The following is a 13,026-nucleotide window of genomic DNA, read 5'->3' as shown; positions in this document are numbered from 1 at the left end:
ATATAATGATAAGTATAGATCACACCAGCCCTCGCTGACTCTGCTGCACTATACCTCTGGCCTGTTACCAGCGAGCCTGTGACCTGCACCCTATACCACTATATAATGATAAGCATAGATCACACCCAGCCCCTCCGCTGACTCTGCTGCACTATACCTCTGGCCTGTTACCAGCGAGCCTGTGACCTGCACCCTATACCACTATATAATGATAAGTATAGATCACACCCAGCCCTCCGCTGACTCTGCTGCACTATACCTCTGGCCTGTTACCAGCGAGCCTGTGACCTGCATCCTATACCACTATATAATGATAAGTATAGATCACACCCAGCCCTCCGCTGACTCTGCTGCTGCACTATACCTCTGGCCTGTTACCAGCGAGCCTGTGACCTGTATCCTATACCACTATATAATGATAAGCATAGATCACACCCAGCCCTCCGCTGACTCTGCTGCACTATACCTCTGGCCTGTTACCAGCGAGCCTGTGACCTGTATCCTATACCACTATATAATGATAAGTATAGATCACACCCAAGCCCTCCGCTGACTCTGCTGCACTATACCTCTGGCCTGTTACCAGCGAGCCTGTGACCTGCACCCTATACCACTATATAATGATAAGCATAGATCACACATGACATTATCCAGCCTGTAACGCGGAGGCATTGCAGCACGCACACATACATGATACAGAAGCATGTTATTCTCATCACACGCATGCAATGTGACAGCGGCTCACCGTGCGGCAGTGGTTTCTGCAGATCCGGGGTCTGTGTGATGGAGACAGTGGCTTGGGCTACCAGTGTAGGCTGTGGCTGGATATGAATCAGAGAAGGACTGACGGACGGGATACGTTGGGGGGGAGCACAATGTTTGTGGATGCTGTCCTGCGGGAAGACGGGAAAAGCGTGATAAGGCGCATTGCTGTTCTGTACCTCGAGCGCTGCAGAAGTCACACTGCTTCTCTGCCTGGTTACAGTGATCCAAACTCCATATCTGCTGCAAATGAGAGCGGTTACTGGAGAGATACCATTCCCCAGGACACGGAGATACGCTATATTCATGCATTCCACCAGTCATGTGACAGAACGCCATTTTGTGACATCATGCGCCAATTATTGTGCGACTGTGGGTCGGATGTGGACAGGGTGAGGCCGCTGTGAGGCGGTTAGGGTTAGGCTGTGTGGGCGAGGGGGAGTGCGGTTAGGCTGTGGGGGGACAGGGGTTAAGCTGCAGATTATGGTTATGTTTTAGGGGGGCTGCAGTTAGGGTTCGGATGCGGAAGGAGGGTGCGGTTAAGGTTAGGCTGCAGGAAGGTACAGTTAGATTTAGGCTGTAAGGGTGGTTAGGTTTAGGCAGTGTGGGGGGGGGCGGTTAGGGTTAGGCTGTGGGGGGGCAGTTAGGGTTAGGCTGTAGGGGGTAGGGGCGGTTATGTTTAGGCTGTAGGGGCGGTTAGGGTTAGCTGTGGGGAGCGGTTAGGGTTAGGCTGTGGGAGGAGGTTAGGGTTAGGCTGTGGGGAGGGGCGGTTATGTTTAGGCTGTAGGGGCGGTTAGGGTTAGCTGTGGGGAGCGGTTAGGGTTAGGCTGTTCGAGGAGTTTAGGGTTAGGCTGTGGGGGGGTAGTGTCAGGCTGTGTGGGATGGGCGGTTAGGGTTAGGCTGTGGGAGGGCGGTTAGGGTTAGGCTGTGTGTGGGGGGGGGGGGTTAGGGTTAGGCTGTGGGGGGGGGGGAGTGGTTAGGGTTAGGCTGTGGGGGGGCGGTCAGGGTTAATGTGTGGGGGGGCAGTTAGGGTTAGGCTGTGGGGAGGGGCAGTTATGTTTAGGCTGTAGGTGCGATTAGGGTTAGCTGTGGGGAGCGGTTAGGGTTAGGCTGTGGGAGGCGGTTAGGGTTAGGCTGTGGGGGGGGTGGTTAGGGTTAGGCTGTGTGGGGGGGGTTAGGGTTAGGCTGTGGGGGAGAGGCGGTTAGGGTTAGGCTGTGGGGGGCGGGTAGGTTAGGCTGTGGGGGAGGGGCGGTTAGGGTTAGGCTGCGAGTGGGGGGGGGGGGCGGTTAGGGTTAGGCTGTGGGGGGGCGGTTAGGGTTAGGCTGTGGGGGGGTAGTGTCAGGCTGTGTGGGATGGGCGGTTAGGGTTAGGCTGTGGGGGGGCAGTTAGGGTTAGGCTGTGAGGGGGGCGGTTAGGGTTAGGCTGTGTGGGGGTGGGGGTGGTTAGGGTTAGACTGTGGGGGGGGGAGTGGTTAGGGTTAGGCTGTGGGGGGGGAGCGGTTAGGGTTAGGCTGTGGGGGGGGGAGCGGTTAGGGTTAGGCTGTGGGGGGGAGCAGTTAGGGTTAGGCTGTGGGGGGTGGTTAAGGTTAGGCTGTGGGGGGTGGTTATGGTTAGGCTGAGGGGGAGAGGCGGTTAGGGTTAGGCTGTGGGGGGCGGGTAGGTTAGGCTGTGGGGGAGGGGCGGTTAGGGTTAGGCTGTGAGTGGGGGGGGGGGCGGTTAGGGTTAGGCTGTGGGGGGGCGGTTAGGGTTAGGCTGTGGGGGGGTAGTGTCAGGATGTGTGGGATGGGCGGTTAGGGTTAGGCTGTGGGGGGGCAGTTAGGGTTAGGCTGTGGGGGGGTGGTTAGGGTTAGGCTGTGGGGGGGGGGGGCGGTTAGGGTTAGGCTGTGTGGGGGGTGGTGGTTAGGGTTAGACTGTGGGGGGGGAGCGGGTAGGGTTAGGCTGTGGGGGGGGCGGTTAGGGTTAGGCTGTGGGGGGGGAGCGGTTAGGGTTAGGCTGTGGGGGGGAGCGGTTAGGGTTAGGCTGTGGGGGGTGGTTAGGGTTAGGCTGTGGGGGGGTGGTTATGGTTAGGCTGTGGGGGGAGGTTAGGGTTAGGCTGTGGGGGGGCGGGTAGGGTTAGGCTGTGGGGGGTTGGTTAGGGTTAGGCTTGGGGGGGGGGAGCGGTTAGGGTTAGGCTGTGGGGGGGAGCGGTTAGGGTTAGGCTGTGTGGGGTGGTTAGGGTTAGGCTGTGGGGGGGTGGTTATGGTTAGGCTGTGGGGGGAGGTTAGGGTTAGGCTGTGGGGGGGTGAATATGGTTAGGCTGTGGGGGGAGGTTAGGGTTAGGCTGTGGGGGGGGGGTAGGGTTAGGCTGTGGGGGGTTGGTTAGGGTTAGGCTTGGGGGGGAGCGGTTAGGGTTAGGCTGTGGGGGGAGGTTAGGGTTAGGCTGTGGAGGGGGGCGGGTAGGGTTAGGCTGTGGGGGGTTGGTTAGGGTTAGGCTGTGGGGGGGAGCGGTTAGGGTTAGGCTGTGGGGGGGTTATGGTTAGGCTGTGGGGGGTGGTTAGGGTTAGGCTGTGGGGGGGGGCGGGTAGGGTTAGGCTGTGGGGGGTGGTTATGGTTAGGCTGTGGGGGGCGGTTAGGGTTAGGCTGTGGGGGGGGGTAGGGTTAGGCTGTGGGGGGTTGGTTAGGGTTAGGCTGTGGGGGGGAGCGGTTAGGGTTAGGCTGTGGGGGGGGGAGTGGTTAGGGTTAGGCTGTGGGGGGGTGGTTATGGTTAGGCTGTGGGGGGGCGGTTAGGGTTAGGCTGTGGGGGGGGGCGGGTAGGGTTAGGCTGTGGGGGGTTGGTTAGGGTTAGGCTGTGGGGGGGAGCGGTTAGGGTTAGGCTGTGTGGGGGGAGTGGTTAGGGTTAGGCTGTGGGGGGGTGGTTATGGTTAGGCTGTGGGGGGCGGTTAGGGTTAGGCTGTGGGGGGGGGCGGTTAGGGTTAGGCTGTGGGGGGTTGGTTAGGGTTAGGCTGTGGGGGGTTGGTTAGGGTTAGGCTGTGGGGGGAGCGGTTAGGGTTAGGCTTCAAGGGGGGTTATTGTGAGGCTGCAGGAGGGGTGGGTTAGGGATAGTGTTACAATACTTACTGGGATCCGTCGGCATTCTGGCAGTCGGGTATTACGCGTTAAGCAGAGCACTATGGATCCCTTGTGATATGATAATACACTCACCATGCCGGCAGCGGTCGGGATCTGGAGGATGACTGGAGAGCTGGGTGGCAGGAGCCTGCGCTGCACTGTGCCCTCTGATAGGCTGGCACATGGCTGGGGAAGCTGGAGAACTGGGCTCGGTCTGTGCCCATTGGACTCAACGCACGTAGACGGGGGATCCAGTTGAGCCTGGGATGTGATTGGTGGGGAGCACAGACACTGAGACAGCTGCGGCTGGTGGGTGAGCGGCTGACGCGGGGCGCTGATCTGTGTGACCGGCAGCACAGGACGCGGCTGGATGTGCGGCTGGTTCTGGATGGTAAAGTGGTGCTGGATCTGTTTCTGCTGGTGCACCAGCTGCGGGGAGAAGGCTGCGGAAAGATCAGGAACGTTACATATTGCACAGCTACCGCATGGAGACACGTTCTATACATGTACTGCGGGTAATCCAGAACCGAGTATACAGCACAATACAGGAGAATATATACCGCCTGCTCCTAATCTCTGTCTTCTATCTTTACCGCCTGCCCCTAATCTCTGTCCTCCATCAATACCGCCTGCCTCTAATCTCTGTCCTCCATCTATACCGCCTGCCTCTAATCGCTGTCCTCCATCTATACCGCCTGCCCCTAATCTCTGTTCTCCATCAATACCGCCTGCCCCTAATCTCTGTCCTCCATCTATACCGCCTGCCCCTAATCTCTGTCCTCCATCTATACCGCCTGCCCCTAATCTCTGTCCTCCATCTATACCGCCTGCTCCTAATCTCTGTCCTCCATCTATACCGCCTGCCCCTAATCTCTGTCCTCCATCTATACCGCTTGCCCCTAATCACTGTCCTCCATCTATACCGCCTGCCCCTAATCTCTGTCCTCCATCTATACCGCCTGCTCCTAATCTCTGTCCTCCATCTATACCGCCTGCCCCTAATCTCTGTCCTCCATCTATACCGCCTGCCCCTAATCACTGTCCTCCATCTATACCGCCTGCCCCTAATCTCTGTCCTCCATCTATACCGCCTGCTCCTTATCTCTGTCCTCCATCTATACCGCCTGCCCCTAATCACTGTCCTCCATCTATACCGCCTGCCCCTAATCGCTGTCCTCCATCAATACCGCCTGCCCCTAATCTCTGTCCTCCATCTATACCACCTGCCCCTAATCTCTGTCCTCCATCAATACCGCCTGCCTCTAATCGCTGTCCTCCATCTATACCGCCTGCCCCTAATCTCTGTCCTCCATCTATACCGCCTGCTCCTAATCGCTGTCCTCCATCTATACCGCCTGCCCCTAATCACTGTCCTCCATCTATACCGCCTGCCCCTAATCTCTGTCCTCCATCTATACCGCCTGCCTCTAATCGCTGTCCTCCATCTATACCGCCTGCCCCTAATCGCTGTCCTCCATCTATACCGCCAGCCCCTAATCTCTGGCCTCCATCTATACCGCCTGCTCCTAATCCCTGTCCTCCATCTATACCGCCTGCTCCTAATCGCTGTCCTCCATCTATACCGCCTGCCCCTAATCTCTGGCCTCCATCTATACCGCCTGCCCCTAATCTCTGTCCTCCATCTATACCGCCTGCTCCTAATCGCTGTCCTCCATCTATACCGCCTGCCCCTAATCGCTGTCCTCCATCTATACCGCCTGCCCCTAATCTCTGTCCTCCATCTATACCGCCTGCTCGTAATCGCTGTCCTCCATCTATACCGCCTGCTCCTAATCACTGTCCTCCATCTATACCGCCTGCTCCTAATCTCTGTCCTCCATCTATACCGCCTGCCCCTAATCTCTGTCCTCCATTTATACCGCCTGCCCCTAATCGCTGTCCTCCATCTATACCGCCTGCCCCTAATCGCTGTCCTCCATCTATACCGCCTGCCCCTAATCTCTGTCCTCCATCTATACCGCCTGCCCCTAATCACTGTCCTCCATCTATACCACCTGCTCCTAATCACTGTCCTCCATCTATACCACCTGCCCCTAATCGCTGTCCTCCATCTATACCGCCTGCCCCTAATCGCTGTCCTCCATCTATTCCGCCTGCCCCTAATCTCTGTCCTCCATCTATACCTCCTGCTCCTAATCACTGTCCTCCATCTATACCGCCTGCTCCTAATCACTGTCCTCCATCTATACCGCCTGCCCCTAATCGCTATCCTCCATCTATACCGCCTGCCTCTAATCTCTGTCCTCCATCTATACCGCCTGCCCCTAATCGCTGTCCTCCATCTATACCGCCTGCTCCTAATCACTGTCCTCCATCTATACCGCCTGCTCCTAATCCCTGTCCTCCATCTATACCGCCTGCTCCTAATCCCTGTCCTCCATCTATACCGCCTGCTCCTAATCCCTGTCCTCCATCTATACCGCCTGCCCCTAATCGCTGTCCTCCATCTATACCGCCTGCCCCTAATCTCTGTCCTCCATCTATACCGCCTGCCCCTAATCTCTGTCCTCCATCTATACCGCCTGCCTCTAATCGCTGTCCTCCATCTATACCGCCTGCCCCTAATCGCTGTCCTCCATCTATACCGCCTGCCCCTAATCTCTGTCCTCCATCTATACCGCCTGCCCCTAATCGATGTCCTCCATCTATACCGCCTGCCCCTAATCGATGTCCTCCATCTATACCGCCTGCCTCTAATCGCTGTCCTCCATCCATACCGCCTGCCTCTAATCGCTGTCCTCCATCCATACCGCCTGCCTCTAATCGCTGTCCTCCATCTATACCGCCTGCCTCTAATCGCTGTCCTCCATCTATACCGCCTGCCCCTAATCTCTGTCCTCCATCTATACCGCCTGCCACTAATCTCTGTCCTCCATCTATACCGCCTGCCCTTTATCTCTGTCCTCCATCTATACCGCCTGCCCCTAATCTCTGTCCTCCATCTATACCGCCTGCCCCTAATCTCTGTCCTCCATTTATACCGCCTGCCCCTAATCTCTGTCCTCCATCTATACCGCCTGCCCCTAATCCCTGTCCTCCATCTATACCGCCTGCCCCTAATCTCTGTCCTCCATCTATACCGCCTGCCCCTAATCCCTGTCCTCCATCTATACCGCCTGCCCCTAATCTCTGTCCTCCATCTATACCGCCTGCCCCTAATCGCTGTCCTCCATCTATACCGCCTGCCCCTAATCGTTGTCCTCCATCTATACCGCCTGCCCCTAATCGCTGTCCTCCATCTATACCGCCTGCCCCTAATCGCTGTCCTCCATCTATACCGCCTGCCCCTAATCGCTGTCCTCCATCTATACCGCCTGCCCCTAATCCCTGTCCTCCATCTATACTGCCTGCCCCTAATCCCTGTCCTCCATCTATACCGCCTGCCCCTAATCTCTGTCCTCCATCTATACCGCCTGCCCCTAATCTCTGTCCTCCATCTATACCGCCTGCCCCTAATCTCTGTCCTCCATCTATACCGCCTGCCCCTAATCCCTGTCCTCCATCTATACCGCCTGCCCCTAATCTATGTCCTCCATCTATACCGCCTGCCCCTAATCTCTGTCCTCCATCTATACCGCCTGCCCCTAATCTCTGTCCTCCATCTATACCGCCTGCCCCTAATCTCTGTCCTCCATCTATACCGCTTGGCCCTAATCTCTGTCCTCCATCTATACCGCCTGCCCCTAATCTCTGTCCTCCATCTATACCGCCTGCCCCTAATCTCTGTCCTCCATCTATACCGCCTGCCCCTAATCTCTGTCCTCCATCTATACCGCCTGCCCCTAATTGCTGTCCTCCATCTATACCGCCTACTCCTAATCTCTGTCCTCCATCTATACCACCTGCCCCTAATCTCTGTCCTCCATCTATACTGCCTGCTCCTAATCCCTGTCCTCCATCTATACCGCCTGCCTCTAATCGCTGTCCTCCATCTATACCGCCTGCCCCTAATCGCTGACCTCCATCTATACCGCCTGCCCCTAATCGCTGTCCTCCATCTATACCGCCTGCCCCTAATCGCTGTCCTCCATCTATACCGGCTCCCCCTAATCCCTGTCCTCCATCTATACCGCCTGCCCCTAATCCCTGTCCTCCATCTATACCGCCTGCTCCTAATCGCTGTCCTCCATCTATACCGCCTGCCCCTAATCGCTGTCCTCCATCTATACCGGCTGCCCCTAATCCCTGTCCTCCATCTATACCGCCTGCCCCTAATCCCTGTCCTCCATCTATACCGCCTGCTCCTAATCGCTGTCCTCCATCTATACCGCCTGCCCCTAATCGCTGTCCTCCATCTATACCGCCTGCCTCTAATCTCTGTCCACCATCTATACCGCCTGCCCCTAATCTCTGTCCTCCATCTATACCACCTGCCCCTAATCGCTGTCCTCCATCGATACCGGTGGCCCCTAATCTCTGTCCTCCATCTATACCGCCTGCCCCTAATCCCTGTCCTCCATCTATACCGCCTGCCCCTAATCGCTGTCCTCCATCTATACCGCCTGCCCCTAATCGCTGTCCTCCATCTATACCGGCTGCCCCTAATCTCTGTCCTCCATCTATACCGCCTGCCCCTAATCTCTGTCCTCCATCTATACCGCCTGCCCCTAATCGCTGTCCTCCATCTATACCGCCTGCCCCTAATCGCTGTCCTCCATGTAAATTGATTACATTTCCAAAAGACACTGGCAGCTCCATAAATCATATAAAAGCCAGTTCTGTACTGGAGCAGGTTGTATATCACCGTATGGGGTGACTTTGCTTTGGCTGCTGTTGCTGTAGTTTTCACGTCTGTGACTCTGTGCTTCCCATGTAACACAAGCATGTGTGGGAGTGTGCAAGTGTACGTATGAGTGTGCAAGGGGAGAAATGCCACCATCGGTCTCACCATAGCAGCCCTCTGACAGGTGTAGATTCCCTATCTCAGTAGGGCCTCCCATGTGACGTCTGAGTACACAACCAGTGCAGGCCCATAAAATGGACCGTGTCCCAGCCATCGCTCAGTACTGCCCAACATCCTTCTATCATAAAACACTGTGCCGTCCATCACAGCTGGAGACACACTAGGGAAAGCATGGCTCAGTAGGAAACCAGCGCCCAGCTGACAATCGTCACTGCGGACAGCTCTGGAAGGCAAAATATGTTGATCGCAGATGTAATAGAAGAAGTAGTAGATAGATAGATGGAATGTACAACCATTCCGCCGGAGACTACACTATTAATAGGTGATAATTGCTCGTCATCTGCTGTCCGGAGCTCTTGTCTCTACCTTTGCTGCCGGTAAGGGCTATGGAAGCGTCCAGTACTAGTACATGCCACAGAACGACAGGGAAGAATACATTTCAGTAACAATGCTTTCTCCGTATATTGCGTCTGTTTTATATGCTTCCGCTGTAAGAAGTTACTACACATTGTCTCCAAGTGATTATATTCAGTGGCAGCACCTGTCAGGCCTCCGGCAGGGAAGAGGTTACTATAGAGCCTGGGGTTGATGGAAGTACCAATTATTTATTTATAACCATAGGAAGTGGGGGCTGTTTCCATGACAATCCCTGCTCCATCCTGAGTGAGAGAGCCCGGTTCTAGAGTCACATGAGATACTGTGAAGTGATGACAGTTTGTGCAATCTCCAGGGATGAGGAGGAGCAGCAAAGCCCTAAAGACAAATAGAGGGATATAAGAACTATATAAGACTGCACAGGGCAGACATTATAATTATCAATGCAAGAACTTCAGAGATCAGGATCACTACTAGTGCAAGAACATCAGAGATCAGGATCACTACTAGTGCAAGAACATCAGAGATCAGGTTCACTACTAGTGCAAGAACATCAGAGATCAGGATCACTACTAGTGCAAGAACATCAGAGATCAGGATCACTACTAGTGCAAAAACATCAGAGATCAGGGTCATTACCAGTGCAAGAACATCAGAGATCAGGATCACTACTAGTGCAAGAACATCAGAGATCAGGATCACAACTCGTGCAAAAACATCAGAGATCAGGGTCAGTACCAGTGCAAGAACATCAGAGATCAGGATCACTACTAGTGCAAGAACATCAGAGATCAGGATCATTACTAGTGCAAGAAATTCAGAGGTCAGGATCATTACTAGTGCAAGAACATCAGAGATCAGGATAACTACTAGTGCAAGAACATCAGAGATCAGGATCATTACTAGTGCAAGAACATCAGATATCAGGATCACAACTCGTGCAAAAACATCAGAGATCAGGGTCATTACCAGTGCAAGAACATCAGAGATCAGGATCATTACTAGTGCAAGAAATTCAGAGGTCAGGATCATTACTAGTGCAAGAACATCAGAGATCAGGATCATTACTAGTGCTAAAACATCAAAGATCAGGATCATTTCCAGTGCAAGAACATGAGAGATCAGGATCATTACTAGTGCAAGAAATTCAGAGGTCAGGATCATTACTAGTGCAAGAACATCAGAGATCAGGATCATTACTAGTGCTAAAACATCAAAGATCAGGATCATTTCCAGTGCAAGAACATCAGAGATCAGGATCATTACTAGTGCTAAAACATCAAAGATCAGGATCATTTCCAGTGCAAGAACATCAGAGATCAGGCTCACTACTAGTGCAAAAACTTCAGCGATCAGGGTAATTACCAGTGCAAGAACTTCAGAGATCAGGATCACTACTAGTGCAAGAACATCAGAGATCAGGATCATCATCACTACAAGATCACTACTAGTGCAAAAACAACAGAGATCAGGATCACTTCCAGTGCAAGAACATCAGAGATCAGGATCATTACTATTGTAAGAAATTCAGAGACCAGGATCATTACTAGTGCAAGAAATTCAGAGGTCAGGATCATTACTAGTGCAAGAACATCAGAGATCAGGATCATTACTAGTGCAAGAAATTCAGAGGTCAGGATCATTGCTAGTGCTAGAACATCAAAGATCAAGATCATTTCCAGTGCAAGAACATGATAGATCAGGATAATTTCCAGTGCAATAACATCAAAGATCAGGCTTACTACTAGTGCAAAAACTTCAGCGATCAGGGTAATTACCAGTGCAAGAACTCCAGAGATCAGGATCACTACTAGTGCAAGAACATCAGAGATCAGAATCATCACCACTACAAGATCACTACTAGTGCAAAAACAACAGAGATCAGGATCACTTCCAGTGCAAGAACATCAGAGATCAGGATCATTACCAGTGCAAGAACATCAGAGATCAGGATCATTACCAGTGCAAGAACATCAGAGATCAGGATCATTACTAGTGCAAGAACTGCAGAGATCAGGATCATTACCAGTGCAAGAATTTCAGAGATCAGGATCACTACTAGTGCAAGAACATCAGAGATCAGGATCACTACTAGTGCAAGAACTTCAGAGATCAGGGTCATCACCACTACAAGATCACTACTAGTGCAAAAACAACAGAGATCAGGATCACTTCCAGTGCAAGAACATCAGAGATCAGGATCATTTCTAGTGCAAGAACATTAAAGATCAGGATCATTACCAGTGCAAGAACTTCAGAGATCAGGATCATTTCTAGTGCAAGAACATTAAAGATCAGGATCATTATTAGTGCAAGAACATCAGAGATAAGGATCATTACTAGTGCAATAACATCAGAGATCAAAACAACAGAGATCAGGATCACTTCCAGTGCAAGAACATCAGAGATCAGGATCATTACTATTGCAAGAACTTCAGAGATCAGGATCATTACCAGTGCAAGAACGTCAGAGATCAGGATCATTACCAGTGCAAGAACATCAGAGATCAGGATCACTTCCAGTGCAAGAACATCAGAGATCAGGATCATTGCTAGTGCTAGAACATCAAAGATCAAGATCATTTCCAGTGCAAGAACATGAGAGATCAGGATCATTTTCAGTCCAGGAACTTCAGAGATCAGGATCATTACCAGTGCAAGAGCATCAGAGATCAGGATCACTACTAGTGCAAGAACATCAGAGATCAGGATCACTACTAGTGCAAGAACATCAGAGATCAGGATCATTACTAGTGCAAGAACATCAGAGATCAGTGTTACTACTAATTCAAGAACTTCAGAGATCAGGATCATTACCAGTCCAGGAGCTTCAGAGATCAGGATCATTACCAGTCCAGGAACTTCAGAGATCAGGATCATTACCAGTGCAAGAACATCAGAGATCAGGATCATTACTAGTGCAAGAACTTCAGAGATCAGGATCATTACCAGTGCAGGAACTTCAGAGATCAGGATCACTCCGGCAGGGAAGAGGTTACTATAGAGCCTGGGGTTGATGGAAGTACCAATTATTTATTTATAACCATAGGAAGTGGGGGCTGTTTCCATGACAATCCCTGCTCCATCCTGAGTGAGAGAGCCCGGTTCTAGAGTCACATGAGATACTGTGAAGTGATGACACTTTGTGCAATCTCCAGGGATGAGGAGGAGCAGCAAAGCCCTAAAGACAAATAGAGGGATATAAGAACTATATAAGACTGCACAGGGCAGACATTATAATTATCAATGCAAGAACTTCAGAGATCAGGATCACTACTAGTGCAAGAACATCAGAGATCAGGATCACTACTAGTGCAAGAACATCAGAGATCAGGTTCACTACTAGTGCAAGAACATCAGAGATCAGGATCACTACTAGTGCAAGAACATCAGAGATCAGGATCACTACTAGTGCAAAAACATCAGAGATCAGGGTCATTACCAGTGCAAGAACATCAGAGATCAGGATCACTACTAGTGCAAGAACATCAGAGATCAGGATCACAACTCGTGCAAAAACATCAGAGATCAGGGTCAGTACCAGTGCAAGAACATCAGAGATCAGGATCACTACTAGTGCAAGAACATCAGAGATCAGGATCATTACTAGTGCAAGAAATTCAGAGGTCAGGATCATTACTAGTGCAAGAACATCAGAGATCAGGATAACTACTAGTGCAAGAACATCAGAGATCAGGATCATTACTAGTGCAAGAACATCAGATATCAGGATCACAACTCGTGCAAAAACATCAGAGATCAGGGTCATTACCAGTGCAAGAACATCAGAGATCAGGATCATTACTAGTGCAAGAAATTCAGAGGTCAGGATCATTACTAGTGCAAGAACATCAGAGATCAGGATCATTACTAGTGCT

General features: G+C 52.0%; 2 protein-coding genes across 6 annotated transcripts in view; both read right to left on the bottom strand.

Annotated features, from left to right (window-relative positions):
* The window catches only part of ERMAP (erythroblast membrane associated protein (Scianna blood group)), a 633,995-nt gene that overhangs the window by 541,121 nt on the left and 79,848 nt on the right, over nt 1–13,026 (bottom strand). The window lies entirely within an intron of this gene.
* PHC2 (polyhomeotic homolog 2) overlaps nt 1–13,026 on the bottom strand; it is a 213,943-nt gene that overhangs the window by 135,158 nt on the left and 65,759 nt on the right. For all 4 annotated transcript variants that reach the window (XM_063942027.1, XM_063942026.1, XM_063942028.1 and 1 more), the window contains 2 exons: nt 3,943–4,292; nt 746–893 (listed from right to left, as the gene is read on the bottom strand). In XM_063942027.1, coding sequence (XP_063798097.1) covers nt 746–893; nt 3,943–4,292 — 498 coding nt within the window. The remainder of the gene's footprint in view (nt 1–745; nt 894–3,942; nt 4,293–13,026) is intronic.

Source organism: Pseudophryne corroboree, chromosome 10 (assembly GCF_028390025.1).
Source record: "Pseudophryne corroboree isolate aPseCor3 chromosome 10, aPseCor3.hap2, whole genome shotgun sequence".
Lineage (NCBI taxonomy): Eukaryota > Metazoa > Chordata > Amphibia > Anura > Myobatrachidae > Pseudophryne > Pseudophryne corroboree.
The sequence above is the reverse complement of the archived record's forward strand: the minus strand, read 5'-3'. Positions and strand labels throughout refer to the sequence as shown.